Source organism: Sporothrix schenckii (assembly GCF_000961545.1).
Source record: "Sporothrix schenckii 1099-18 chromosome Unknown Cont47, whole genome shotgun sequence".
In the NCBI taxonomy this organism is placed as follows: Eukaryota; Fungi; Ascomycota; class Sordariomycetes; order Ophiostomatales; family Ophiostomataceae; genus Sporothrix; species Sporothrix schenckii.
This window is the reverse complement of record NW_015971148.1, coordinates 2,331,352-2,357,001: the sequence shown is the minus strand read 5'-3', so window position 1 is coordinate 2,357,001 and position 25,650 is coordinate 2,331,352. Positions and strand designations below refer to the sequence as shown.

General features: G+C 50.9%; 11 protein-coding genes across 11 annotated transcripts; 4 read left to right on the top strand and 7 right to left on the bottom strand.

Moving 5' to 3' along the window:
- Positions 1–523: 523 nt before the first annotated feature.
- SPSK_03683 (RPEL repeat protein) lies at positions 524–1,013 on the top strand (the record flags this gene model as incomplete). The annotated part of the gene is made up of 2 exons (XM_016730518.1): positions 524–656; positions 790–1,013. The coding sequence occupies 2 exons, from the start codon at positions 524–526 to the stop codon at positions 1,011–1,013; spliced, it is 357 nt and encodes a 118-aa protein (XP_016585326.1).
- A 1,647-nt stretch (positions 1,014–2,660) lies between these two features.
- SPSK_03498 (FK506-binding protein 2) lies at positions 2,661–3,662 on the top strand (the record flags this gene model as incomplete). The annotated part of the gene is made up of 4 exons (XM_016730336.1): positions 2,661–2,841; positions 2,934–3,186; positions 3,217–3,290; positions 3,430–3,662. The coding sequence occupies 4 exons, from the start codon at positions 2,661–2,663 to the stop codon at positions 3,660–3,662; spliced, it is 741 nt and encodes a 246-aa protein (XP_016585325.1).
- Positions 3,663–4,608: 946 nt separating this feature from the next.
- Positions 4,609–5,373, bottom strand: SPSK_03602 (uncharacterized protein; the record flags this gene model as incomplete). Its single annotated transcript, XM_016730439.1, has 2 exons — positions 4,609–5,139; positions 5,257–5,373. The coding sequence occupies 2 exons, from the start codon at positions 5,371–5,373 to the stop codon at positions 4,609–4,611; spliced, it is 648 nt and encodes a 215-aa protein (XP_016585324.1).
- Positions 5,374–6,218: 845 nt separating this feature from the next.
- On the top strand, positions 6,219–8,378 carry SPSK_03129 (DNA polymerase kappa subunit; the record flags this gene model as incomplete). The annotated part of the gene is made up of 2 exons (XM_016729970.1): positions 6,219–6,461; positions 6,540–8,378. 2 exons carry the CDS (start codon positions 6,219–6,221, stop codon positions 8,376–8,378), a joined length of 2,082 nt encoding a protein of 693 aa, XP_016585323.1.
- Positions 8,379–8,586: 208 nt separating this feature from the next.
- SPSK_03624 (uncharacterized protein) lies at positions 8,587–9,273 on the bottom strand (the record flags this gene model as incomplete). Its single annotated transcript, XM_016730461.1, has 2 exons — positions 8,587–8,942; positions 9,042–9,273. 2 exons carry the CDS (start codon positions 9,271–9,273, stop codon positions 8,587–8,589), a joined length of 588 nt encoding a protein of 195 aa, XP_016585322.1.
- Positions 9,274–10,626: 1,353 nt separating this feature from the next.
- Positions 10,627–11,736, bottom strand: SPSK_03459 (thiosulfate/3-mercaptopyruvate sulfurtransferase; the record flags this gene model as incomplete). Its single annotated transcript, XM_016730297.1, has 2 exons — positions 10,627–10,687; positions 10,769–11,736. The coding sequence occupies 2 exons, from the start codon at positions 11,734–11,736 to the stop codon at positions 10,627–10,629; spliced, it is 1,029 nt and encodes a 342-aa protein (XP_016585321.1).
- Positions 11,737–13,887: 2,151 nt separating this feature from the next.
- Positions 13,888–14,754, top strand: SPSK_03557 (uncharacterized protein; the record flags this gene model as incomplete). Its single annotated transcript, XM_016730395.1, has 1 exon — positions 13,888–14,754. One exon carries the CDS (start codon positions 13,888–13,890, stop codon positions 14,752–14,754), a length of 867 nt encoding a protein of 288 aa, XP_016585320.1.
- Positions 14,755–15,564: 810 nt separating this feature from the next.
- SPSK_03399 (syntaxin 1B/2/3) lies at positions 15,565–16,869 on the bottom strand (the record flags this gene model as incomplete). The annotated part of the gene is made up of 3 exons (XM_016730237.1): positions 15,565–15,764; positions 15,866–16,664; positions 16,732–16,869. The coding sequence occupies 3 exons, from the start codon at positions 16,867–16,869 to the stop codon at positions 15,565–15,567; spliced, it is 1,137 nt and encodes a 378-aa protein (XP_016585319.1).
- A 2,141-nt stretch (positions 16,870–19,010) lies between these two features.
- Positions 19,011–20,150, bottom strand: SPSK_03449 (uncharacterized protein; the record flags this gene model as incomplete). The annotated part of the gene is made up of 2 exons (XM_016730287.1): positions 19,011–19,857; positions 19,990–20,150. 2 exons carry the CDS (start codon positions 20,148–20,150, stop codon positions 19,011–19,013), a joined length of 1,008 nt encoding a protein of 335 aa, XP_016585318.1.
- A 718-nt stretch (positions 20,151–20,868) lies between these two features.
- SPSK_03640 (carbonic anhydrase) lies at positions 20,869–21,501 on the bottom strand (the record flags this gene model as incomplete). The annotated part of the gene is made up of 2 exons (XM_016730475.1): positions 20,869–21,272; positions 21,396–21,501. The coding sequence occupies 2 exons, from the start codon at positions 21,499–21,501 to the stop codon at positions 20,869–20,871; spliced, it is 510 nt and encodes a 169-aa protein (XP_016585317.1).
- A 1,180-nt stretch (positions 21,502–22,681) lies between these two features.
- On the bottom strand, positions 22,682–24,170 carry SPSK_03325 (uncharacterized protein; the record flags this gene model as incomplete). The annotated part of the gene is made up of 3 exons (XM_016730163.1): positions 22,682–22,775; positions 23,322–23,726; positions 23,797–24,170. 3 exons carry the CDS (start codon positions 24,168–24,170, stop codon positions 22,682–22,684), a joined length of 873 nt encoding a protein of 290 aa, XP_016585316.1.
- Between the last annotated feature and the right edge of the window lie 1,480 nt (positions 24,171–25,650).

Below are 25,650 nucleotides of genomic sequence, written 5' to 3'. Positions count from 1 at the left end.
GAAGCGGGCACTGTAGGAATGATCAAACCCGCTAGTCAAGGTAGTTTTGATTAAATATACCGACGTCACCCGGAATGTGGTGGCCCCAATGCGATCGCTTCAGGTCGTGCCAATTGATGGCGTTGGCAGTTGGTTGCGGGGTCAACTGGCGTTGTTGGTTGCACCTGTTGCAAACAAAGGCCTGGTAACCCCTGTGGGTTCGCATTACATAGCGCCTGCATTCACACGTTTTCACCCATCTTGCCACCTGCGAGGGAGTCCTCCAAACGTGAACAGTTACTACAAGTGTCAGGCCAGGCGCTGAGTGGCCAAAGTAGCCAAGTATTTATTAAGGCTCGGCGGCTCACAGGAGGATTCGCTGCCGTCTCAATCTGCCCTGTTCAAGCGGGAGACAAACGAAACCAAGCATACAATAACCAACCCTCTGATTTTCCGGCATTTCAAATCATCGTCTTAACCTCTCCCTGTATTCTTCTTAGGACAATCTTTCAACCCACTAATCCGCGCCCTCTCGCCTTTCACTATGGCTGAACAGAACTCTTCTGCCGCCGTGGACCAGACCCCCATCTCGCCGGTGCGCCCTACTAATCCTGTGCGACGCGACTCTCTAGAGCAGCACCTGCAGAACCGGCCCAACCGTGAGGAGCTTGTGCAGAGTAAGTCCGAGCCCGAGTCCGAGTCCGGGGCCAAGTCCGGGCCCGAGTCTGGATCCGTTTCCTCGCTATTTTGATGCCCATCTCATAAACCTGTTGCTATGGATTGTCCAACAACTGACTTTTACGCCAATAGAGAACATCCTGCCTGACTCAACAGCAGCTCCAGGCCTGCAGGCCCATCAGAAGCAGCTCGAGAAGAGCATGCGCGCAGATTCTCTCAACGACAAAATCTCGCACCGGCCGTCCCCCGAGGAGCTGATCAAGAAGGGCGTGCTCGACGAGGATCCGCGGTCGGCTGAGGAGCGGTACGAGGAGGCCATTGAAGAGGAATATGCTAAGCGGGAGGGTGGTGCTTGAGAGGTGTTTGTAGTGCAACCCGTTTGGGTGTAGGATCGATATTAGTTGGCTTGCTTGCGGGGAATGGAAACGTCTAATGTGGGGCGGCTTGATGCGCCAGTGCGGTGGCGGCCAATGCAGAGCCCCTCGGGGGGATATGCCATCTGTATCATAATGCCTTTTACACGCTCCAGTATCGCTTTTTCTCCTTAGATTCCTGTTCCTTTGGGCTTGTAAGTGACGACAATGACAAGAAATGGTAAGATAGCACGTTAGCAAATCCGAAACAGAAACCTATAAGAACCCTATAAAGAAAACAATGTCGATAAAAAGAAAATATAGGGGCGGAATAGTGAGCGGAGGAAAAAGATGAAGAAGAAAGGGCGAATAGCAAGATGCAGACAGAGATAGAAGAAAGCCCAAACACCTAACCAATTCTCTAGCACACTGGACGGCAGGTAAAAAAAAAACCAACAGAGTAAGTGTTAATGCCTGGGCCACGTCAACATACCCAAGCAAAGACAAAATATCTTACAACCTAAAAACGAGAGTACGGGACATATGAAAACGCCTGCAAAATTCATCAACGCCAATCATACACAGGGATAATGTCCGTATACAATTGTCACTGAGACAACTTGGTTTTGTGGTCAACGCGTGGCAGGATCTCGCCCACCAAGGCGTCTGTGTCAAACGATGTTAGAGTAGACCGCAGCCGCGACTCATATGTCTTAGAAGAGAGTTGTCCGCTTACTGGAAGTTCTGCTGGTGCTGGCCGTTGATGATGGCGGACTATAGGACAAGAGAGAACCAACCGTGGAGAACGGGCCTGACGAGCTCCAGTAGCCCCCTGTATGACTGGTCCTATCGGACGGCATAAGGATAGTAATTCGTTGGGAATAAAGTGCGATGGATAGTCGGGCCAGACAGTCGCGCACACACCCACAAACAATGATCACGAAACACATAATGGACGCAACTAGATGAGAGTCTCGGCATCATGTCCCGGTCCCCGGTTTGGCGTATAGGCGCCTCGTGTATCATTATCGTGTAGGAGACAGTCCACGCCGTGTCGCTGACCGTGTAACAGCCTGTACATTGGGACGAACTCAATGCAGGCCATATTTTGTGTCCTTCCCCAGCAAGAGCAACACGTGGCAAGGTTTAACAGCCAATACACAACCCGCCCATAGAGACTTAATATCCCTACCCCGGAGGTTCACCGCCGACAACTATCCTGCCGACAAGCGCAGGAAACCACTGAGAGATGAAAGTAGGGCCGGGGGGTAAGTGATGGTAGCCTTGCGGCCTTGGTGGTCCTGCTGGCCAACCAATGCGGCTTCCAAGAATGGGGTCTTGTCTGAACTTCATCTCAGTTTGCAAGGCTGGCGGACTTTCTTGGAGTGTGAGTGACGACAAAAACGGCAAGAGGCCTCCACTCCTGCTTAATAAGCATGGACAGCTGCTCCTTGGCCAATGGAAGCTCAACGGAGGATAGCTCCAAAAGAACTCATACATTCATACTGTGGTGTATTTGACAGTTCAGTCTCAATTGAGGAGAGGACGGCAAGGCGATCCTGCACCTTCCTTTTTCACCACTGTACGACATACATAGATTGACAACACCAGACTTTTGATCGCACACACACCACTACGCAACATCCCAATATGCACGGCCTTCTTGCTTCGCTCTCGCTCATGGCGTCTGCCGCCGCTGGCGTCCTGGCTGCCGACCTGAAGATTGACGTTACGCTACCGGTTGAATGTGACCGCCGTACGCAAGCCAACGACAAGATTTATGTCCACTACCGGGGGACGCTGCAGTCAAATGGCAACAAGTTTGATGCCAGTGAGTCCAACTGCATTGCCAGAGGTGGCCCACAATTTCTGTCGTTTTGTTACGTGTTTAGTGACTCACGCTGCCGCGATCCTTTCCCGCAGGCTACGACAGAGGCACGCCGTTCTCCTTCGTTTTGGGCCAAGGACAGGTGATTAAGGGGTATGATAACCTGCCCAGCACACATACGGACGGGGTATCCCATCCTCTCCTCTATACTCACGCCCACGTTGCTAACCTCTGGCACGTCGTGTCTCTCCCTCAGCTGGGAGCAAGGTCTTCTCGACATGTGCATCGGCGAGAAGCGGTAACACCCTCACTCAACCCCCCAGCTTTGAGACTTTGTCTCCTCCCGAAGTAAGGTTCTAATATAAACGTCTCCCTTAGAACACTCACTGTCCCACCCGAATATGGCTACGGCCAGCGTGGCATTGGCCCCATCCCTGCCGGCTCTACTCTGGGTACGTTATGGCTCCCGCACCGTTGTCGGCGGAGCATCTGATTGTCGCGGCCGGGAAAATGAACTGAGATGGAGCTGAGGCAAGACCGGTAATTTGGCAGAGGCCCATGAACAGATTACTGACAACGTCCGTTGCCCAGTCTTTGAAACCGAGCTGATCGGCATCGAGGGTGTTCCTAAGCCTGAATCGATCGTTACGAAGGCGGCCACCGGTGACCCTTCCGCGGACTCGAGCGCCAGCACTGAAGCCGAAGCCGAGGCCGAAACGCCAAATGTCGCGGAAAAGATTGCCAGCAAAGTTGCAGAGGCGGCCGATGTCGTGAAGACGATTGTCGCCGACACCGACGACAGCCAGGAGCACAACGAGCTGTAGTGCCGTGTGTGGATGAATATGCGCTGGAAATCTCACATCGCCCACGCTGCCGAACCGTTCCCGGGTACATGAGCTCGATCGCGTGTGCCCAGACACCGAATATGACGACACTTCCGGCGGTGGTGCCCTTTGTGCAGATGCCGTGTCATATAAATGGAGACTGCTCAACGGATACACCATTTCCATGCACATTTTATATATACACATTACATCAGCCCCGGGTGCGATATAAGTACATCAACTACGCCATAGGACAAGAATATGCCGTACCTCAGAATGACAATCCCGCTTTTACGTGCGTCGCGTTGCCCGTAGAAAGTACATACCATAAACAGGGCGAAGTTGTGCGAGACGGAGAGCATTTCATGTCCAGCCACACGTAACGTAACAGAGCGGTCGTATTTCACGCTGTATAAATCACTATCCTTGCCTCAGCAAACGAAAAAATTTGCAGGTCGCCGTGCTCCGTAACTGACAAGACAGTGGCTTTGGGAGTACGGCGACGTGGGAGTGCATTCCTATGCGGGTATCGACTCTTCTTCATCATCCCCGTTTTCGGATCATCCTTTTCTGCGTTTGCTTCTCTTCTCTGCGATGCTAACTGGCTATCTCTATTTGTAAGCAACGTTTGTTGTCGTTGTGCTGCCAGAGGCCTCGTTTATTGAACACCGGCTAAATGTCGGATTCTAACTAGTACACGACACGCAACAGTTGTTGGCACAAGGAGCCGGTCAAGAAATCAAAGGCGAGAACAGCGAAAAAAAAATCAAACATGAACATTCCCCTCCAACAATCCTCAAGGACACAAAATCAGAACCCGAGGCACATTCTCTCGACTTGAGAGATGCCGGGGCGTTGTGACGGGCTCGCTGCCTAGGTCCCCAAACCGGCGTGCGCCCATGGGAGTCCGCAAGTTTTCACCGCCTCTCAGCTTTATCACCATTCACTATGCATCTCGGCCAGGTGACGACTGACGCTCGTCTACGAACTCGCCGGCGTTACACGCCGGGCGCTTGTTCCGCGGCACGGGGTGGGCGTTGCACCGCCTCCTGATAAAGGAGACAGCGCAGAAAGCCGCTTTAGCTTCATCAGTCATCAGTTTCATGGCCAGCTTGCGCATGACCTCTGGTGGATGGTGCTTGCGGTGCTGGTCATCACCACGATTAAGACATCCCATTTCCTTGTCGACCCAGTCGCCTACAGCGTTTTCAACGTCGTATTCGAGGTTGTCTCGGCATGTGGCTGCGTAGGCATTTCCATAGGCATCCCGATCTGGGCATACTCCGTCGGTTGAGGCTGGCACAGCGCAACCAAGGTTATATATGCTCTGATGATCTGTGGTCGAAACCGGGGCCTCCCTGTGGCTTTGGACAGGGCTGTTCGGCTTCCCGGTGAGCAACTGCACAGGGACGAGGAGGAAGACCACCGTATTCGAAACGGTGTCAACAGTCACTGTCTTAGTGCCGATAGAGTTGTTCTGGTATAATGAAAAAGATGGTTATGACATCCAGGGCAGAAAAGGTTGGCGTTTTCCGACGGGGTGGAAAGACCCCCTCTACGCGACGGATAGAAGTAATACAGAAATACATTATACTGAAATACGCAAGAACAGAGCGGAAAGCCAGCGGCCGGGCGATTGCTGCTGCCGGGCCGCCCCTCGTATCGTTGAGCGGTGAACGACAGACGCCAGACGATGAACGGATCGATACATATTTTCAAACTGGTTCTCCACGATCGTCCCTGTCGGGCTGTTGTCAAGTAATGAGAATGCAAAAGAGAAATAACAGGAACTCAAGAGAATGGTTTCAAACATTACTCTCTGTTAAAAACGTACGTTGAAATATCGTTAAACTTATAAGAAAAGGTTTACACTTCGACGTAACTTAAATTAACAGTCCGTGTCTTAATGTTTTCGACAGTAGGTGTACGGTTGTTGTTCTTCAACCCTGTAGGTGGGATAGGCACAGTTCTTCTCGTCTATGATGCTATGGCGTGCCGGCGGCTCTCCGCCGCGGGCGTCGACGCCTCCACGTTTCCCAGCCGTGCCGCTGTATCTGGATTGCCGTTGTTTTGTTTTTGTTTTTGTTGTTGTTGTTGTTGTTATCGTTCTTTTCACTGCTGTCCCTCACCCGTTCACGGACTCATCCGGAGCCAAAATGTCGTATTTTTAAACGGTAAATTAAATTGAAAAGGGTCAAAGTAAATAAATCGGGGTATTGAAACACACTGTATGATTTAAAAAAGTAAATTTGACCAAGATGCATGAGAAACACAGTGTGTACAAACCGCACGGTATTCACCCACCAGAGAAATACAATACATTTCGTACAGTGCGAGTTCTATGCCGGCTTACTGGCAAGTGAACGGCAGAACAAGATAGAGCGAGACAGGAAATGTCGTTTGCTTTGGAACTAGTACGATGTACACGAGTCGCGACAGCGACCACAACGGTGCGTTTACAATCGTCAGCAATCATCTGTTCAAATGTTCCCGGTATATTGATCGGCTGCCCACATATGGCTTGTGCACTGCTCAGTCTACATTTGGACTCGCACAATGGGCTCTGCACAAGCCTTGGACCTTCAAGCCACACCCGAGGACTCTGGTGAGGCAAGCGCCGCAAACAGGTCAAAGGAGACGTTTTGCTTGGCTGATGACCACGAGGATGATAACGACCCGGCCCAGTTGACGATCCAACCGAATGATTCAAACCACCCATCGACACACGAGACCCTCAAGTACTCTCTTCTCGGCCCCTCATTGCTCAAAGCAGGACAGGAGTCGGTTGACCAGTCCAAAGTATGTACATGACATGCCACACCCGAAGTACTCTCTTCGTAATGCTGCCCCGAACTTTTTCTAACGCCCGACGTGCAGGTATCGGATGTCATATACCATGCATCCAAAGGCTCCAAGTATTTTGACAGGGAGGAGGAGAGGGACAAGCTACTGTCCTTAAAAATCAATCAAATCCTCTCGAAAAAGGCACAGCTCGAGCGCCTGGATTTAGCCCGTGATCTGCGACTTGTCGATACACTCCTCTCACAGCTAGAAAATGGGCGCGACCTCTCGCAGTTCATCGTGCACGTTGACTGCGATGCCTTCTACGCATCGGTCGAGCTTTTGGACCGCCCAGAGCTGGCGGACGTGCCCTTTGCTGTGGGTAGAGGAGTTCTTTCGACATGCAACTATGTCGCGCGCAAGTTTGGATGTCGAAGTGGTATGGCGGGCTTTGTGGCAAAGAAGCTATGCCCACAGCTCGTGCTGCTAAAGCCTGATTACACAAAGTACAATGCGAAAGCTCAGGATATCAGACAGATCCTGGCTGAGTATGACCCTCGTTTCGAGAGTGCCAGCATTGACGAGGCGTATCTTAACATCACACAATACTGCTCTTCGAACAACACGTTACCCGCTGCAGCGGTGGAGAAACTTAGGCAGGAGGTTGCTGAAAAGACTAAGATCACTGTATCTGCAGGTATCGCGGCCAACACCCGGCTCGCCAAGATTTGTTCGAACATGAACAAACCCAACGGACAGTTCATTCTACCTAACGATCGAGACGCAATCCTGGACTTTATGAAAATGCTACCCTGCCGCAAAGTCAACGGCGTTGGCAGGGTCTTTGAAAGAGAGCTCGCGGCGCTCGGCATCAACACTTGCGGAGATGTATTTGACCAGCGAATGTTTCTCAGCCAATTATTCGGGAACAAGGCCTGTCACTTTCTTGTCCAGTGCTACCTGGGCCTTGGAAGAACAAGGGTGCAGCCAGCCGAGGAGTACGAGCGGAAGAGTGTAGGCACCGAAAGCACCTTTGCAAGTATTTCTGACATTGGCCAGCTACGCCAAAAGCTGCGGTGGACAGCAGAGGAACTTGAAAAGGACCTGAAGCGCGCCGCGTGCAAAGGACGCACGCTGGTCCTCAAAATCAAGCTACACACCTTTGAAGTATACACCCGACAGGTTGTCTTGCCGCGGGCGCTGCAACAGGCCAACGACCTGTACGGCTATGCACTTCCCATGTTAAGCAAATTGGAACAGGACATACCCAACATGACCGCCAGACTTATGGGCTTGCGGTGTACTCATCTGATGAGTACCAAGCGTCCTGACGCCCTCGCTTTTTTTGGAATCAAGTCACCAGGAAACACCGAAACCTCGAGCAACCAGAACCCCGACAACAGAATAGAACGTGAGGAGATAAGGGAACCTATTGATGACGACCGCGAGTGGGAGGTTTGGCCCGAGGCGGAGAGTGATGGCGGTGGGATTCTTAAGCCAGGATCGAGGGACTGCAAGGGAGGCTCGGTTGCGCCACCGCAATTGCAGGGACCGCCTCTAGAGAGCGAGTTGTTAATCAGCCAGCCGCCTGCCGAACCTGCGGTACCAGAGCCTCGCCCCCACGGCAAGACCATTACGGCTAACCCAACGAGCAGCAGCAGTGGTTGGGGGCCACTATCAGAGAAGAAAGAACTGTGGTCATGCCCTGTGTGCCTCCGTGGGCAACCTGCCGACGAAAAACAATTCAATAGCCATATTGATAATTGCTTGTCTCGTCGTACCATCCTCGAGGTTGTACAGCAGAGCTCGTCTGCGCCAAGCCTTGAAAAAAAGAGTGTCGGGGCGAAGGCTGACAAGAAACGCAGTCGACCAGCCGCGGCGGCGGAGAGTCCCAACGACCACCGGCAAAAGAAGATCAGTTTTAAAGGCGCATAAGTTATCACAGTCGTTATACAAGTTCGTCCTTGAAAGACTGGAATTGGAATGACTACTACCTAGCCATAGTTATATATATCCCAAATTTGCCGCATGCCCAAATTCGAAATCGAAAAAAAAAAAAAAATAGTTTCCAAACGCCATACGCCTGTTCGCTCGTGCCGAAATTCGTTACCATTGCCCTTTCGAGCGTGCTTTGTTAGCTCGCTTAACCCATAACCGAATCTACCTCTTTGTAAACCGTGGCTCCATTGGGTCCTTGCGACACATGCATGGTGCTAACCCCTGGTGTGTATCCGTCAGCCTCTATCACCAACGGTGTTCGTTGACGTGATACTGGCTGGGCAATGTTCCAAAAGCTGTGTAGTGAGCGCTGATTCTGATCTGTATCAACACTGTCCAGGCCGAGACTGTGCTGTCCCTGTAATGCCGGAAGATCGTGCTGACTATCTTGCCCGTCTTGGCCGCCTAGGCCCACCATCTGCTGCCGATTTTGTCCTGGACCCGATGATAGTCGGACGCGCCCCGACTGCTGCGCCGAGTACAGCAGTTTCAGGGTATGTTCTTAAAGGCATGCGCGTATTAGTCGCAAAACATCATGGGTTTGTACATGCCCGCCGTGTGCGAGCTCTCTTCAGAAGCAGGATGTGCTTGGAGACGTACCGTGGACTTCAGCCTCCGAAGGCCGGCTGTCGCGGTACCGTTTCAGTGTCCGGCTGTTGAAATGTAGAGGCGTTCCGCGTCCGCGAAATATCGCTGGCAAGGTCGTGACGTCGTCGGACGGCGACGGCGAACTGCCGAAATCTGCCGTCGGCCTCGGAGGCGACGACAGAGTGGTGCTGCATGAAAATGAAAGCTCCGAGTCGGAGCGTTTGCGCTTTAGTTGGAATGCCATTTTAGTCAGTAAGAATACATTTGTAATGTGCGCGGGGTGCAATTGGATTGAATCGAGAAGCGGCGAGGATGGACCAAGTTGGAAGCGTGAAGCATGACCTGCGTGAGCGAGACAGGCAAGAGCCGCGAAGGAGGTTGGCGTCCAGTGGGGCGCGACGGTGCAGTAAACATGTCGTATTGCGAAGTGGAACTGGGAACGCGTTTTGTTGTCCTCAGCGCGTAAAGTGGTTTTAAAGGGGATTTTAGTGGGACACGTCTGCCCAAGTGGTATCATCAGCCAGCTCCAGTCTACACTACTCAGAGAACAGCGTACTTTATACACCGTAATAACGTTATACGATGAATCAAAACTATCCGCGCACTAATCCAAACAGCTACGGTGGCTAGTGTGTCTTTCCATACGACTGACTTGAACTGTTGTACTCTGAACACAAATAACCACATCTGCCAAAATCTGATCTTCTAGAGATGAAACGATGTTCTTAAGACCTTTACAGTCGTCATATAACAGCTTACCGATGCCGCTCTTGCCAGTGCTGACCAGCATGCATACTTGGCGGGCAGCGTCAAGATCCAGATAGCCCAATTGAGAGACAAGTGCCTTTATTTTACAGTGGCCGCTAGATTTCCAGCACACCCCTGATTCTGCAAATTCCGCAAAACACTCGACACAAAATCCCTCTTGACGTTCAAGCCGGCATACCACTGCTGTATAACGGCAAGCAGCCAGCCCATCCGGAACGGTACGTATTGGGGGCCGATGACGTGTGACGGCCACAAACGAATGGTCGGCAGTGAGGCATCACGCACGCTTGACTAGAACTGCCAAGCACGAATACAAGACATTTAGCAACGGGTAACAGGCCTGTATATTCAAGACGTATGTGAAAATATTCTTGGCGGCATATATGAACTGCCTTTGGGAGTGGGGGTGTGGCGGTTAAGAGAACGACGTGTGCTGAAACATGCATCAGTAGTGAAGAGGGTAGGAAAGAAAAGAAGCAGCGCAAACATGGAAAAGACATGAAAGCTCCAAAAAATGAATGAAGATAAGTAAATGGTAGATTGCTGATCCGAGGAAGGGACAAGGTATGGTTTTCACAAAGTCAAATGGTGAGAACAGGTATTACATCAAATGATGGAAGAAGGGAGCAAATTTAGAGGGAGATAGACAAAGACAGAGACTGAGAGCGGGATAGAGGGAGAGAGGGAGAGCGTGTGTATACGTTTTGCGATATTGCAAGAAATATGGTCGATGTAGGTCTGGCCCTGTGTTCACACTTTAAGCACCAAAAATTCTGACCTGCTGTGACAAAGCGAAGGGGTAAGGGGTAAGGGGTGAAAAGCGACAAATTTAGTTCTCGACCGATTTTCGGATCAGTGAATCGGATGGCGCTACACGCTGTGCCCATTCGCTAGATACGGCCAGTCAGTATATTAACATTCGATGGCCTCAAGACTTGCAAGCAGCATTGCGTGCTATCGGGAAAACTCACGTCCAGCTGCCATCGTAGACTCTCCTCTGCTCAGGAGAACCATACTGCGCCTCTCCAAGTGCAGTTTCTATCACACACGCTGTGACCCCCGTGCCGCAGCTTGAGATGATGGGTTTTTCTGGGTCAATGCCCTTCTTCTGAAACAGCTCCCTGAGCGCGTTTGCAGGGAGGAAGGTTTTCGAGGATGGGTCCAAAACAGCGTCGTAAGGGATGTTGACAGCGCCAGGCATGTGTCCAGAGGACAAGCCGGGGCGCGGCTCCGGCACGGCGCCAGTGAAGCGACCACTGGACCTGGCATCTATTATTTGGACACCTTCGGCGCCCTCCTTGTTGTGGTCAAACGCCACCTCTCGGACATCTTCATAACTGGCCACCTTAGTACTGTCGACTTCGGGAATCGGGTAAGCGCAGCATTCGACACTATAAACCTCACCGCTCTCCGTGGGCAAGCCTTCCTCTACCCAGGCGCGGAAGTTGTTTAAAATATGGACCTTTGGATGGCCAAAGATCTTCAACGACCAGCCTACCCGAGGCGCTGAGAAAATGCCGAGCTCTTTCGAGTCGTAGACAACAACAGTGTCCTCCTTGCGAATGCCCAACTCTGACATCGCAGCAGCAAAGTCCTTAGCACTCGGGAGCATGTGGGGGTACGGTGATCGTCGGTCAATCACCTTGTCGAGGTCGAAATAACGGGCTTTCGGGATTCGTTGCTTGCGAAACACCTGGATACCGGTCCGGCCTTCGGGGTCGTTGGGAAGGAACCAAGACGCACATAACGGAATCACGCGTGGATCTGTGCTTATAGAGGATGGCGGGTTCTTCTTGAGTGCGTCGTGCAATTCCTTGGGGGCCACCAGGTAAGAGGAGAACGAGCGCTTCGTCGTCGTAGAGCGCAGGCCAGATGTCGTGGAGAAGGCGGAGAAAAACTCGGCGCCGGCCCGGTACAGAACCAGGCGTGGAGTTCGCATCGTGACGGCGACGTGGAAATGTCAGGAGCGTGAGATTGGTGCACGATCGTCTTGTTTTCGCGCCAGGGTCTGTTTGAGAGATCTCGCCGGTGTCTAAGTTGCTATCATGAACGGCTATCCTGTCGTAGCAGCAAGTTCATCGACCGACTGCTTATACTACAGGCAGAAGCCGGTTAGCCCTTTGTTCTCAGTCTAGCTTCCCCGGGCAGTGGCACTATGGCCCTTACACCATGCTCCTTGGTCAATAAGACGTTCACTCCGTGCTCATATATGCGTGGGGAAGAATCCAGTGTATCTCGTAGAGCGCTGCTCTGATATTGGAATGGAAATTTTCAAAAGATTGCAAAGTTGGGGAAGGGGAGGGAGGGTGAAGGTTCCTTCCGTGCTTTTCATACCGTGTACACGCCCAAGGCTGCAATACTCATTTCTCCGTCTCCAGCTTTTGCAGAAAGGCCACACTTACGGCTCCAAATTGGTCGTGATAAGTGGTCAAACCCGAGTGTCAATGGACTGAGAAGGCTGCGGGGTTTTTTACCTGGTTGCTTTTTTGTCGAATGGGCGATCCTAAAACGTAGACGCAAAGCTACGTTCGTTTGATTGGCTACTGACTCTCTCCCGAGGCAGGCACCGAGGGGTTCTGAGCGCACTGGGCGTTAACTAATATTACTCCAAACTACTGTTTACGGAGGAACAATCAGCCATGCCTTACGACATATTTCGTGCTACGCCAACTACTACGTAATTACTCCAAAAGGAAACCCCATTACCTTAATTTTGAAAAAAAAAGCGATATGCGTTCAGAACTCTCAATCTGGCACACCGTCACCACCTGCTGACCGCAATCCGGTTCTCAGCCCCGTCACAGTATGAAGGTGAAGATACAAAAATGGCACGGCGTTGCCACATGGCGCTGGGACCTTCCCGAAGACGATGTGTGTGGCATTTGCCAGAACCAGTTTGATGGGACATGTCCGACATGCAAATACCCTGGCGACGAATGCAGCCTTTGTAAGTCCAAGTACCCAACCGAGCCTCTTATGTTGACTTTTTGATGTTGCTTGCGCTTGGTGCTTGCGCGCCGTCCGCTCTGCGTCCGCTATTCTCGTTTGCTCAGTGTTCCTGTGACTGATCACAACGGCTTTGTTAGTATCTGGCAAATGCGGTCACAACTTTCACATGGTATGCGCTCCATTAACTGTGCTTTAAGCCACAGGTCCAGAGGTTCCTTGGTGACACGACAGCTTATAATGGCTAACGGTCGCTATTTATTTTTGTTAGCACTGCATATCGGAATGGATAAAACAAGAGTCTGCCAAAGGCCAGTGTCCTATGTGTCGGCAAAGTATGAATGTACCCATCTAGGAAGCTCATGGACTGCCCGCCCGATCATCGGTGTTGTCCAACGCGAGGGCCTCGACCACCTGGACAAGGCGTCTCGTAATAAGGTGAAACGCGACTAACTGGTGCTCACTGTACAGAGTTCGAATGGGAAGGTGACGAGGAACCAACATCCTTGTCACAAGAGGACACAACTTTTGCGCCTGAGGTAATGCGCGAGACATAGATCTTGGCAACGCGCTGTATCTCGACTGTGCTGCCGAAGCTACAAAGGACCCTGACGGAGGGCGCTGGTGCAACGAAAAGCTTAATGCTTGTTTGTCTGCGCCTTCACCTGCAGAATAGCTGTCATGGCCTGACGCTAAAAGAACAAAAATGGCCACGAGAATACGAAATATTAATGAGACACCACTAGGCGTTGTCATGTTGCGGCGCAGACTGTTGTTTTGTGAACGCTGTCGCACGGAATAGGCCCTTCGTACTCTGTAATTGAGTGGAAATCATAGCATTACTAAATCTTCTTCGAGAATCACGTGAATGTAACGTCTAATCTCTCGCCCCGTATTTTTCTTACGCCCAATAGTTCCACTCTGCAGTGCCTTCTGCGGCAGCGTTTTCGTACTTTCGGCATAGGTACTCCACGTGCAACGGTTATGTGCAACTCACAAGGAAACTTGAGCAAAGCGAGCGTATTGCACCTCGTCGACCGCAACAATCTCCATAACCCAAGAAGTTGTTGCTGCTAGTCGCTTCGTTCTGCTCTACACGGAGCTTTCCCCGAAGCACATTTGTTGCCATACCATTCTTGCGGAAATGGGTAGCTCAAGCAACAGCATAGAGCGTCAAGATCAAAATGCCAGCCTCCAACCTTTAACAAACAATACCGTACAGCGCGACGCAGATCGAGTATCTGGCTCGTTGGGAGCTTTTGAGGCTCTCGACAAGCTCTCTGACGGTCGTTGTCGGCGTACTCCTGGGACAATATCGCCCGACCAAATTGTTCCGAGCCTTCCTGATGAATCAACCATCCGAGCTCCAACCGCCTTTCCACAGCTAAAACCTTATTACTCGGTCGTTTCGGACGCCACAAAATCGTCCACGTCACCTGAGACTTTCTATCCTCGCGTCCGGTACATTTTTAACGACGATGATCCGGACTTGCTTGCAGAAGCGTTTGTAAAACAGCCCGGCGTGCTGCATACAAGAACAAGAACGCCGCACGCATTCTCTCATACGTCCGGAGAACCTCGAGCAGTCTCAGCCTCTCGGTTCCAGCGGTTTGATCCAAACCGAGCGCTTATACTCGAACTGGATATCACATCGGACGGTCAAAGATATACCGTTGCACAAGCCGCTAGTTTAACGCCAGACTGGGCTGTCACAAGTGCCCAAGTGCAGTATCCTCAAACCGGCACGCCTGGTGATATGCTAAATGAAGAAGATGACAAAGCATTGCTTCTTCATATTCGGGGGTCGGGTCTTTCGGCCGACCCGCTCAGAAACGATGAGGCGCCGATAGTCGCAAATTTGACGCATAGATCGGACGGAATTATAACATCATCAGTGCAGGGTGGGAAACCCACACCTTCAGGGGAGAGATATGACTCGCTGGTGCAATCATTTGAGACCCGTATGGCATTTTTGCACAACGTCGCTAACTCAGAGGAAGTATCTCGTTAAGGTAGATGGCTATTGTAGGTCCCATATCACCAACACGGTAACCCCCGATATGATAATTTCAACCATTGCCCCAATAAGACTCAGCAGACGCAGCCATGTAACCATGATACACGTTGTATACAGTCCTCCTTTTGTGAAGGAAATCCATTTAACAGTTGCCCTGAAAGATTATCAATCTTGTATCTCAAGTGGTTTTGAGGGATATTGGGTAGGATTTTCCGTGTTGCATTGACATTGATACATCGTGATCGCGTGAACATATCAGTATGTTGTCCAATCAACTTAGTGAGAGGTAATCACAGCTTCAAGTTGATAGTAACGGAGAGAGATATAGAAGGCTGCCCGAATGCTGCAATATTGAAAAAGAAACCGATAACTGGAACAAAATGGCACTGTCGACGAAGAACACAAATGAAATAAGCACCATCTCCCCCAGCCCCCTCTTCTTACAAATAGTACGGAAAAAAAGACAAGAAAACTAGAGCACTGTAAGTAAATGTGGCTGACTTCATAGCCAATCGAACAGCGCTAAAACGGAATGCAAATAAATGAGGAAAGAAATACAAATGAAATAGTGGCAGTGCAGTCTACCCACAAAAGGTATAAGACGGCACATGGACCGTATGACGACAGAACATGACTGGGTGGCCGCTGTAGGGCACGTCGGGTTTTTAGAAGCCAATGCATGCTTATTAGAAGGAAAAACACGATACTTTGCGTCACCTGGACCACAGTCGACGAGGTGAGACTCTTCGGTGTCGTGGAAGAGACGCAGCATCGAATGCATTTACGTCAACGAGTGCCGCCTTTTCAAGAGGCGGTGTCATCTTTGGTGAAATCGGTATTTATGACGTACCGGCCGGATAGAGACGTCCGTGCGACAGCGCTCGCTAGTTCGTAGACGTGTGCCACCGACCGGTCATTGGCAAAGTCAAGGGCTCGCCCACCGATACTCCGTTTCTTGCTGCTGCCTTGCTTGTTGATCAAGACGTATACCACAACGATAATGACTATAACAAGAATGATTCCGACTGTGGGACAGTCTTGTTAGCAGGACACTCGCGTATAAGGCCATGCGTATTGACAATCTGCCAGAGCTGGGAATACGTACCGCAGATACCCAGACAAATCCACTTCTTTTTCCGAGTCTTCCTGGCCGTAGTGACAGCAACTGCAATCTCCTCATTACCCTTGTCTATGTTCACGACGGCCTCCTCAGCCTTCTGCTCGATTTGCATAACATTGACTTCTTGCTGGACAATAAGTGTGTCCATATCCTGGAACAACTGAGCCAGCTCGACCATTTGCTGTTCGATCTTCTGAAGTGCTGCATGCCGATCTTGGACGGCACTCAGAACGGCACGGGCCTGGCCACGACGGTCGCTCTGCATCATGGCCTGCTGGAACATCTGGCTACCAGCTGCCGTATCTTCCACAACAGCACGGACCTCGGATTCCGATGCGTCTGGCCGCACGATACGATATTGTCGAGCCATCTGATCTTGTGTTTTCTTGCGAAAGGCCGACTCAACTTGCTGGTAGGACTGGATCGCTTGTTTCAAGCGGCGATCAACGCGACCGACCTGTGGCGCATTTTTGGGTTGCTGGGCCTCCCTCTGGCTTTTTACTTGCCGCACCCGCTCAGTAAGTTGACGGTAGAGAGCCATAGTGTCCGACGCGAGAGCATCCAGCTGTTTCGACGTGGATGACCCAGATGAGTCGGCCTCGTTTAAGGATCGGTCTTGTAACATTCGCAATTGGTTCAGGTTCTGGTCGATTTGATCGATTCCCCGGTCGATGCTGCGGCACTCGTTCAAAATTGCATTCGGGTCGCCCGACGCAGCGAATGAGCCTGCATTTTGTGCGAGAGAGGCCATTTCCACGTTTCCTCCTGCAGGTTTAGAGAACCGCTATTTAGTATGCGGAACAGAGAATTCGGGCAACAATTAAACCATTTCTTCGTCTCTCTTAACGTACCTCCGTAGTCGTCACGCCCCATCGAAGGGGTTTGATTGTAGCGAGATCCAGTTCCACCCCCGGGGCGAGGGCCTTGGCCGAACGTTGCTTGCGGTGGTGCGCGCGCAGAACCGCCGTAGCCGCCATCCCCTTCCCCATTGCGGTCGTCGAAAGGGTTGGGTCTTCCACTGTATCTACCGTTTCACCGGTGTTAGCGAAAAATCAACTTAGAATCGTCCTGAAGGGCCGCATGCCAATATTCGCTCCGCACTAATGCCCATGATTTATTCCGTAGGGCGACAAAGACTGAGCAACCTGTCGAGGGTGACGGTAGGAGTGTTGGAGAGAACTAACCCGTACTGTGCCATGTTAGTCAATGCTTTGCATGTAATTATGACTGCTGACTGGAAAATGCAACTCAATGTCGAAGAAAGAAAGTTGAGAGTTGAGCATCGAAAGAGAACATCAACGAAAAGTGGAATGGTGAGGTGTGCAGGATGAAAGGAAGATAGAAGACTAAACAGATTCTAAGGATGGGAACGAGGATAGTGAGAGGGAGGTGAGAGAGAAATAACATGGGACAGATAGTTCAGCTGAGGTAAGAAACGGGACTGCTGAAACAGCCTACCAGAGATTGATACACTTACACTCATCTTGTCGGCGTACTAGCAAGGAGGCGTGGCAATATGTTGTCAGGCACGGCTTAGTACCAATTGTGTTGCATTAAGTGTCGCAGACCGGAGGTACGGAAGAAAAGGTGCTTGCCAGGTACGTGCGGTGTCTGTGTTGAGTATGAGGAGCTGCAGACGGAGCGGAATCCGAGGAATCTGTACAGGGAGGAAAGTTCGAGACAACGGGGCGCGAGGGAAGGGCGTCGTTGAGTATCAAAGGGAGAAGGCAACGATGTGCTTAAGCGAAATGGGCAGGTAGTTAGTTGACCAAAGGAAGGGAAAGGAGATAAACTTAGCACGGAGAGGAAAAGAGTGACAAAGAAGAGATCAAAAGGGAGAGGGAAACAAAAACAAAAAAAAAAAAAATTAACTAAAATAGCAACAGAGAGTTCAGAGAGGCATGAATTCTGCGAGAAGAGAGGACGATGGAGCAATGAGGGAGGAGTGTTTCGAAAAGGGGCTGAGATGGAAATTGTTTGGCAGCGAGCGATCCTGGCCAGTCTTTGCCATCTTTGGCACACAGCTGAGGCGTATCGTTACGTCGGGAGCTCCAACAGAGGTTTAGCGCGCCCATTGGCGCTAGGGCGAGGTTAATTTTAGCACTCCGTAAGATAAAATGAACGAGGAATGGGTAAAAGCGACGCATCAGACTGCTAAGAAACTGATTGTGAGCAGCATCTGACGGTGCAAATCAGCTTTTCTGCCATGAACTGTGATGTCGTGCAAAATAGTAGTACATATCACACCGTCCAGAGCCAAACATTCCAAATGATAAGTGCTGTTGACGCGAATGACACTTAATAGATGTGTTTGTGATAGAATTAAAAGTGACAGCATATGGAAGGTTGGAAGAACAACGTGTACGGATAAGAAGGAGATTGGCGGTAATGCCAAAGTATAAAGATGCGAGTACAGAATATTTACCTTCTAATTGGGTCAGGGCCACTAGGCCTGGCCAGTTCGCTGGAGGCTGGGTCAGGGGTGACCGATCGCTCCCGGGGGGGGGGGGGGGACGGAAGGGGCTAGGGTTCTGCCGTAACAGCGAAAATACTAAAACTCGTTTCAAAATGTTGATCGGCGACTTAGTCGAGCGGTTCAGTCGATGCTTCATCCCTTTTACATGACATCCAGCTGGAGCAGTGAACTTCTTGATCTGACACCGGCTCATTCACATTACTTCTACAGCCAGTTCATGCAAGGAACGAGAAAATGTATTCTGACAGAAAAAGAAAATGTGGAAAGAACATCGTTTGTCACAAATAAGTATGCAACCAATAAAAGCCATTCTCGGTATGTATCTTACGATGTTGTGTGATAGAAAACACTATCTTACCAGAGAAGCTTTGCTAGTAGTGAACGGCATGTGTTATAGGGTACTTATTACGCCGCGTCTTTTCCTCATTCACGAAGACTCTGCTCGTCCATGGTCGTAAGAACAGATTATGCATCAAGTTGGGCCCATTACCACATCTGGCCTGAGCAGCCAGGGGCTCAATCCATCCCGTCCGACCTCCGGCAAAAGTTCGCCGTTCCCAGCGTCGACATCCGTAAATAACATACGGAATTTTTCACAAGCATCAGCCACACCGGCCTTCGATGTGGTATTTGAAGCCGGAGCACGGACCCTTCTCAAAATACAGCATACGCAGAGGCGTAACTCACGCTCGAGTCCGAGGTGGAGGAGGCGAGTTCGCTTCGGTCGTATTTCACAAAAGCAAACTTCTTCTGCCCTTTCCCTCCAGCAGCCGCTATGGTTGTCGTCTTTCTAGCGAGCAACTCCAATGCCGCCATGATCACGCTTATGGGGTGCCGCCCGCAAATGGTGTTGTCTGTCAGGCGAAGATACCTGACGAAGTCTGCTTGCACTCCGGTTTCAATAATATTAAACGCAGCCTCATCGAGCGTACGGATAAATTCGTGGATAGGCGGTTCCGAAGGCCCAGGGCGTGACCCACCTCGAGGCGAGAGCGTGCGGATTTGGGTAAAATCGGCTCCGGGGCAGTATTGCCAGAATTGAAAGTTTCGGCCCCAGTGGCAGAAATCGGAACTGACAATAAACGCATTCTTCGGGTCTTCCAAGTAAGGTAGCAACATCTCGCCGTAGTCTTTCTCTGCGGCACCGTCACCATCGCCAACCATAATCGGAACGAGGGTGGGCCATGCATGGTTGTGGCCTATGGTCCTTTCAAGAACCTTCCAGATATATGGGAGGTGCATCTCGAGGCTATGCTCGCGCACGTCGTTGTGCCGCGGAATGTCGCTGAATCTTCCAGTTGCACGGAGCTCGGCCAGAGTATCCGCGTCGATTTCGAAGTCGCCAAATGGCGTTGCAAACCTCTCGAATGTCGTCAGAGCACAGCCGCGCAAGTAGAATGTATGGCTGGGTCCGAGAACAAAAACGCGCTTCGCATGTCGAAGATCAAGCGACTTGTACGCCCAGGCAGCACATGGGCCAGAATACTGATAACCAGCGTGTCTGTTCAACGAGCCAGGCGGTCACTGCGTCAATGGAGACTTCATGGAAACGAAGGTTGCGGCGTATCCATCAAAAGACGCAGGCATGAAAATCTTACAGGGAGGCAGGGGATGGGATAATAACATTACTCACGGAGCAATGACTGCCCTGGCGCCAGGAATGGGGAGGGCTTGTCCATTGATGGACGCCGGAACACTGTCAAGCCACCTATCCAGCTCGTCTGAAAGTTCGCCTTCATCGGACGTATACCAGGACCCAGCGTGGTCAGCAGCGCGCGTGCCTTTTAGTGCCATAGCGTCGGTCGAGCCACGGAGCAAAACGAAAGAATCGGTCAAAGGGGTCAGTAGCGAGAGGTATAGCCTGGTAATAAACGGTAAAAAGATTGTTGACCGTAAAAGGGCCGTGATAAGGCGCCCGCGCAGAAAGACAACGAGTCGGACCTCGGCGGGGTTGGTGGTTGTGATGCATTAATTATATTGTAAATCCCGTGCCAAAATGTGACAGAGAGACACTAACTCAACGACCCCACGAAATAAATGTCAGGGTGGAGTAACGGATATCGGCGTATTTTACAGCACGACTAGATGTGTGACTCGTCGTAATTACTCATTCGTGCAGGCAATTAGTTCAGGCGACGAAGTATTGACGTCGTGCGCCGTACGATTTGTACCGAAAACAACTTACCACCAAAACCCAGTTCATGCAAATTGTTGTTCCGTCTTGCCGGGGTCGTAAATATATTAGCGCCAAGCAACGTCCGCGCTTAACCTTACCACTGGAGCTTAAAAAGACCATGGTCTCAACGCGACTGATAATGATTTATGTGACTTTTAGGGCTTAATTGGCACGCGAACTTGACAGGATCTTCTACACTAACCCACTCCCCGATTCATCGTCAGATACGCCTGGTAGCAATACGTTACTACAGGCACCACCAGCATTCCACAAGCCCTCCACGAGGAGTTCTCATATCAAATACAGACAGCCTGCACCCTACCTCCCTTGGCGCCTTTAATCAACACGGCGTACGCGGCCAGTCTCGACGCTATAAACCCAACCACTCACAGTGACATCATCCGGGATGGCACTATGTTTTTTCAAGAAAAGGACATCGTCGCGCACGGCTTGGTCCAGATCCGGAAACGCCAGAAAATCGAGAGTGGCAATCTCTGTAGCGGCTTCCGGCCCCAAATTCTTTTGCACGAGCACATGGGCATCCTCATTGGTGAAAGTTAGCATTCCACAGCCGGTGTGCTTGATGAGAACAATCTCCTGGGTCCCAAGCAGCTGCTCTGAGATCAGAATGGACCGCAGGGCGTCGCGACCACTGCCCCCGGCGTTGCGGATCACATGGGCATCGCCCAAGCCAATTCCAAACGCAGCTGCGGGATCAATGCGTGCATCCATACAGGTAACTGTGGCGAAGGAAATTTGTTAGCAAGACTCTTGGATCAGGCGCCGGTTGGGGGGGGGGGGGGAATCGCAGCAATGTCAGAGGGGACTGGACGCCGCGGTAAAATAAATCAGTGGTAATATACCAACTAAGTACTTCTTCCCCGGCGGAAGCGGCAAGTCTCCTTTGGTAAATGCTGCCGCGTAGGCCGCATTTTTCGCCTGTAGGCTTGTTTGTATATCGGTCGTCATTGGAGACGGAAAAAGTGCAGTTGTCTTTTGGGTTATGTCGATTCGTTTTGAGTATGGTTGGAGATATTGTTCCAACGAATTTCTTTATATTATTTGATGGGACATAAATGCAAACCGCCAGATGAGATGCGGGCCCTCGAAATATACCCGTATCGGACATTTGTAAATATGGAATGGCGCAATTCTCATTAGATTGAGTAACATCAATCGCGGATGCCGCCTTGAGGGGTAGCGAGAAAGGGTGGCTGGAAAAGAAAGTTGTCGACTACCAGGTTTCTATTTACAGCCTCTCATTGGTGGTCATGCTAAAAGTGCAGAAGGTGCCAGTAGTGACGAATTTTCGCAATTGGCAGTCCAAGATGCGTACATAGGAGCTCAAGATAGACCTTATAATCCTAACGAGTACTGGCATGTGCGGGAATACCGCCGTGGGGAGAAAAAACAAATGGCCAAGACAACTTTGCACGGATCAGGACACAAGCAATGATGGAACGAAGGCTGCACAACAGGTATAGAAAGAGCATAATGGGCTTCGTTTTTCTTACTCACTAGCATTACCCTACTTATGTATCTTGGCTCGTAGATCTGTGACATGTCAATCTAACTGTCGTACATTTCTCGCCAAGCTCACCCTGGTGAGTCCTCTCTACGACAGGAAGGCGTTCGGCACCAAGTCTTCAGAAGGGCTTATATACTACGCAAAATCTACCTGCGTCACGTTGGCTTCGTACCATCAGTGCATGGTCCATTACGAGCCGCGGCATTTTGGCGCTGTTGGAGACATATACAGGGTCGCCACGTGGAAGAAACAGGACAAGACAAAAGAAGAAGGTTAAGAAGCCTTTGAATTTCAAAGACAAGAGAAATAAATTATTCAAGTTTGCACGCGGGTGGGTGTGTGGCCTATTGCCAAACGCAGCAACATCAAGATAGTTAAGCCCGCAGGATTAAAAGGGTATTGTGCTGATTTTAAGAGCTATTTTCGAACGAGAAGACCACGACAGCATAAGAAAACGATTTAACATAAGCGGAAAAGTTATCGGAGCGAAGTGACGCATTTGCGGTCATAGCCGGTGCCGACCAACTGAAGTCGCCAGAAAACATGACGCCTGTCGAGAAAGGAAACGGGCGGATTTGTCCGTGGATGTCCTCGCCAGAGCGATACTAGATCAGTGTGTGTTTAGTCAGACAGGCCCGCCGGCTTTGCCTTGCGCGACTCGTAGCCCTGCTCTGACCAGGGGAAGTGGAAGACAGGAACAACAAAGAATGAGTTGCTGGAGAGACGTAAAAAGTCAGTAACGAACAAGGGACAAAGTCGTAACAAAAACGAGACTATGGTTTGTGCGCCATGAGGGGAAAACAGTGTCGCAATGATATCAAGCCCGTTGCCTGGCAAATATTTTCCAACGATGGTAAATGACAGAAGACAGTGGAAGGGAAAAAAAAAACAGATATAAAGTGTCCTCGTTTAAGGGGGTTAGGGATTGAACGAGGGCCGCACCCCAAAAAGTACTTTGACTGAGTTCGAGATGAGGAAGGACGTGGAGCATACGCGAACTAGTTCAGTTGGAGGCAGATGGATTGGCCTAAATTTGTAGACAAGATTGGAGGAGGACAATGCACTTAAAATGTTGGGGGTGCTGGAGGGAAAGAGAAGCGAACATAAAATGAGAAAGCGCAAGAGAAGAATACAGAAAGCATAAATACGAAGGGGCAGATGCAACAAAGGAATAGACAGCAGGCCGAGGCGGAAAAGCAGCAAAGCAAGGCAGAAACCGAGGACTTGAGAGGGGAGAGATGGGGACGAAGCGATCACATACCTAGAATCAGCAATACCAGCAAACGCGTTGTACCAGGCGAGGAAAGCCGCGAGGAGGCCGAAAACGCCGCCAGCCTTGTTCAGGTTCGTGGCAGTTGAGGCATTGCCGTTGTCAGCTGTAAAGGCGCCAACGGCAAGGAACAGGAAAGCCAGATCAAGGGTGAAGAAGAGGCTAAAGAACATGACGGTCGAGCGGAGGGTGAGCAAAAGCATGACTGTCGTGAAAATGAACCAGCCAGTGAGGTAGAATCCAAGGGCAGCGTCAGTTCGGTCGGCGCCGCCCTTAGTCGCGCTGTACGCAGAAAGGAGGTCCCACTGAGGGTTCAGCAGGATGGAATATGACAGCCAGAAGCCGCCGTATGAAGACAATGCGGTCGCACCAAACGTGTTGCCAACGGCCATTTCCCTAGGGTGGCATTAGATGCTTGAAGCGACTATGACGCGGGAGAACACTAATCTTGCGTTTCAACACGTACCACATGCCAGCAAGAAGCTGAACGAGACCACCATACCCAAAGGCCAGAGAGGCGACAACGTTGGGCTCCGTTATACCGCGGGTCTGAAGGTTGATGAGAGACAGAACAAATGTCGTCAGGGCAAAAGCGCTGAGACCCAGAGGCGCTGGGTTGGCAAACTTGCGATGCGCAATGGGCTTGTACAAGCCGGGCTGGAATTCACCGCCGAATGCCGGGAGACGGCCCTCGGGGTCCTGGTATGACTGCGAGTGGTAGAGTGGGTTGCCGCCATAGTCAACACGGTGGACGGCCTGAGCGCCGTTGGGAGCAGCACCGGTCGCAGCGCCAACGTCCTTCTCAGCGCCAACGGGCGCAGCTGCCTCGGTGGATGCCATTTGTGGTGGTGGTGTTGATGTGTTAATAGTTGGAGGAAAAAATTAACGAAGGTCGACCTTGACAGTGGCAATATAGATGCAGAACAGAGAGCTCGTGTACATCAAATGAGATCGGACCGTCTTCTCATAAGAAGAAGGAAGAAGCGGAACAGGAGAAGGAAACGGACGAAGCGGGAAATTGGGAGAGGTGTTGTTTATATGCTGGTGCAACTGGACCTCAGAACTGGTGCTGGACGAGACTGGGAACTGGGGTTGACAGGCCCAAGCTATGTTGCAAGGGAGGGGGGATCTCCAACGAAGACGGGGGCAACGGACCCGGGAGGCAAAAGTCAGGATAGAAGCTGTCTAGTCGCGAAGGTGGAGTATGATATAAAAAAAAATCAAATAAAAAATCGGAAATAAAAAAGGTCATATGGCCGAACCCTCGATTTAGAGTATTACTCCCTGCCTCCGTAGGACGGAAAGAGACGAGAGGAACGAGAATCTGGACAGGACAAGTCTGAACATCTGAAGAGAGAGAGAAAAGGGTGAGGATCAACACGAAAGGTGTGGAAACAAAACACGGAGATCAATCAATGGGAAAATGGAACGCAAATCGCCAAAAACGGGGCAAAATTAGGCCCCATGTAAGTTGTGCAAGTAGTCGAATGGCATGGAAGCGGCCGATGTGACAAAAATATGGACAAATCACCTTGCCAGATGAAGAGATGCGCGTGGCACATATTACGACAATATATGCGCATATGGGCCACAAACATGCACAGAACTAGGGACACGGGAGAGGCGTCGTGGCTACATGGGCCTCTTGTACAATATACCATCGATGGTCCAGGGCTACGTAGCTAACTTACGTGTCCCGACAACGTGCCAATCACCCCCAAACTTGCAGGCCACACGCGAACTTCTTGATTGGCATGTAACAAGTACAAAGGTCAAAGTACAGAACACATTTACCGGTGAGCTTTCTAAATGGTCCGGCGAGCGACAAAGAACGGATGGGATTGCTCGGCATCACGATACAACGACCTAACAGCAGCGCCAAAGAACAAACAAGATTACTGGTGCACCAATGACACACTAGCACACCATCTTCGGAGACAAGGATGTGCCAGGACAGTGGGCCATGTCAATTCGAGCCATGAAGTGGCCGAGTCGCATCCCTTGAAAAGATCCACGACTGCGACGTGTCAGGACGGCTGGCCAGGCCATGCCACAGCACCCGTACCATGAGTGCCGGGGTGCATATTGTCCTCTGCGACGTATTACTCCGTATTACACACTTTAACGGGAGGAAGCACAGGCAAGGACGAGAACAAACAGCGGCCCGTATCTTATGTCTAACTTGGGGCCCAAATAGAACATCGCGGGCCTACTGCTGCCAGTTAGGTGAAGACGCAATAAACGGCGGAACATCGAGAAAACCCACTGACAATGAACCCAAGAACGGGACAAGGACATATTGTACATGTATGCAGCATGT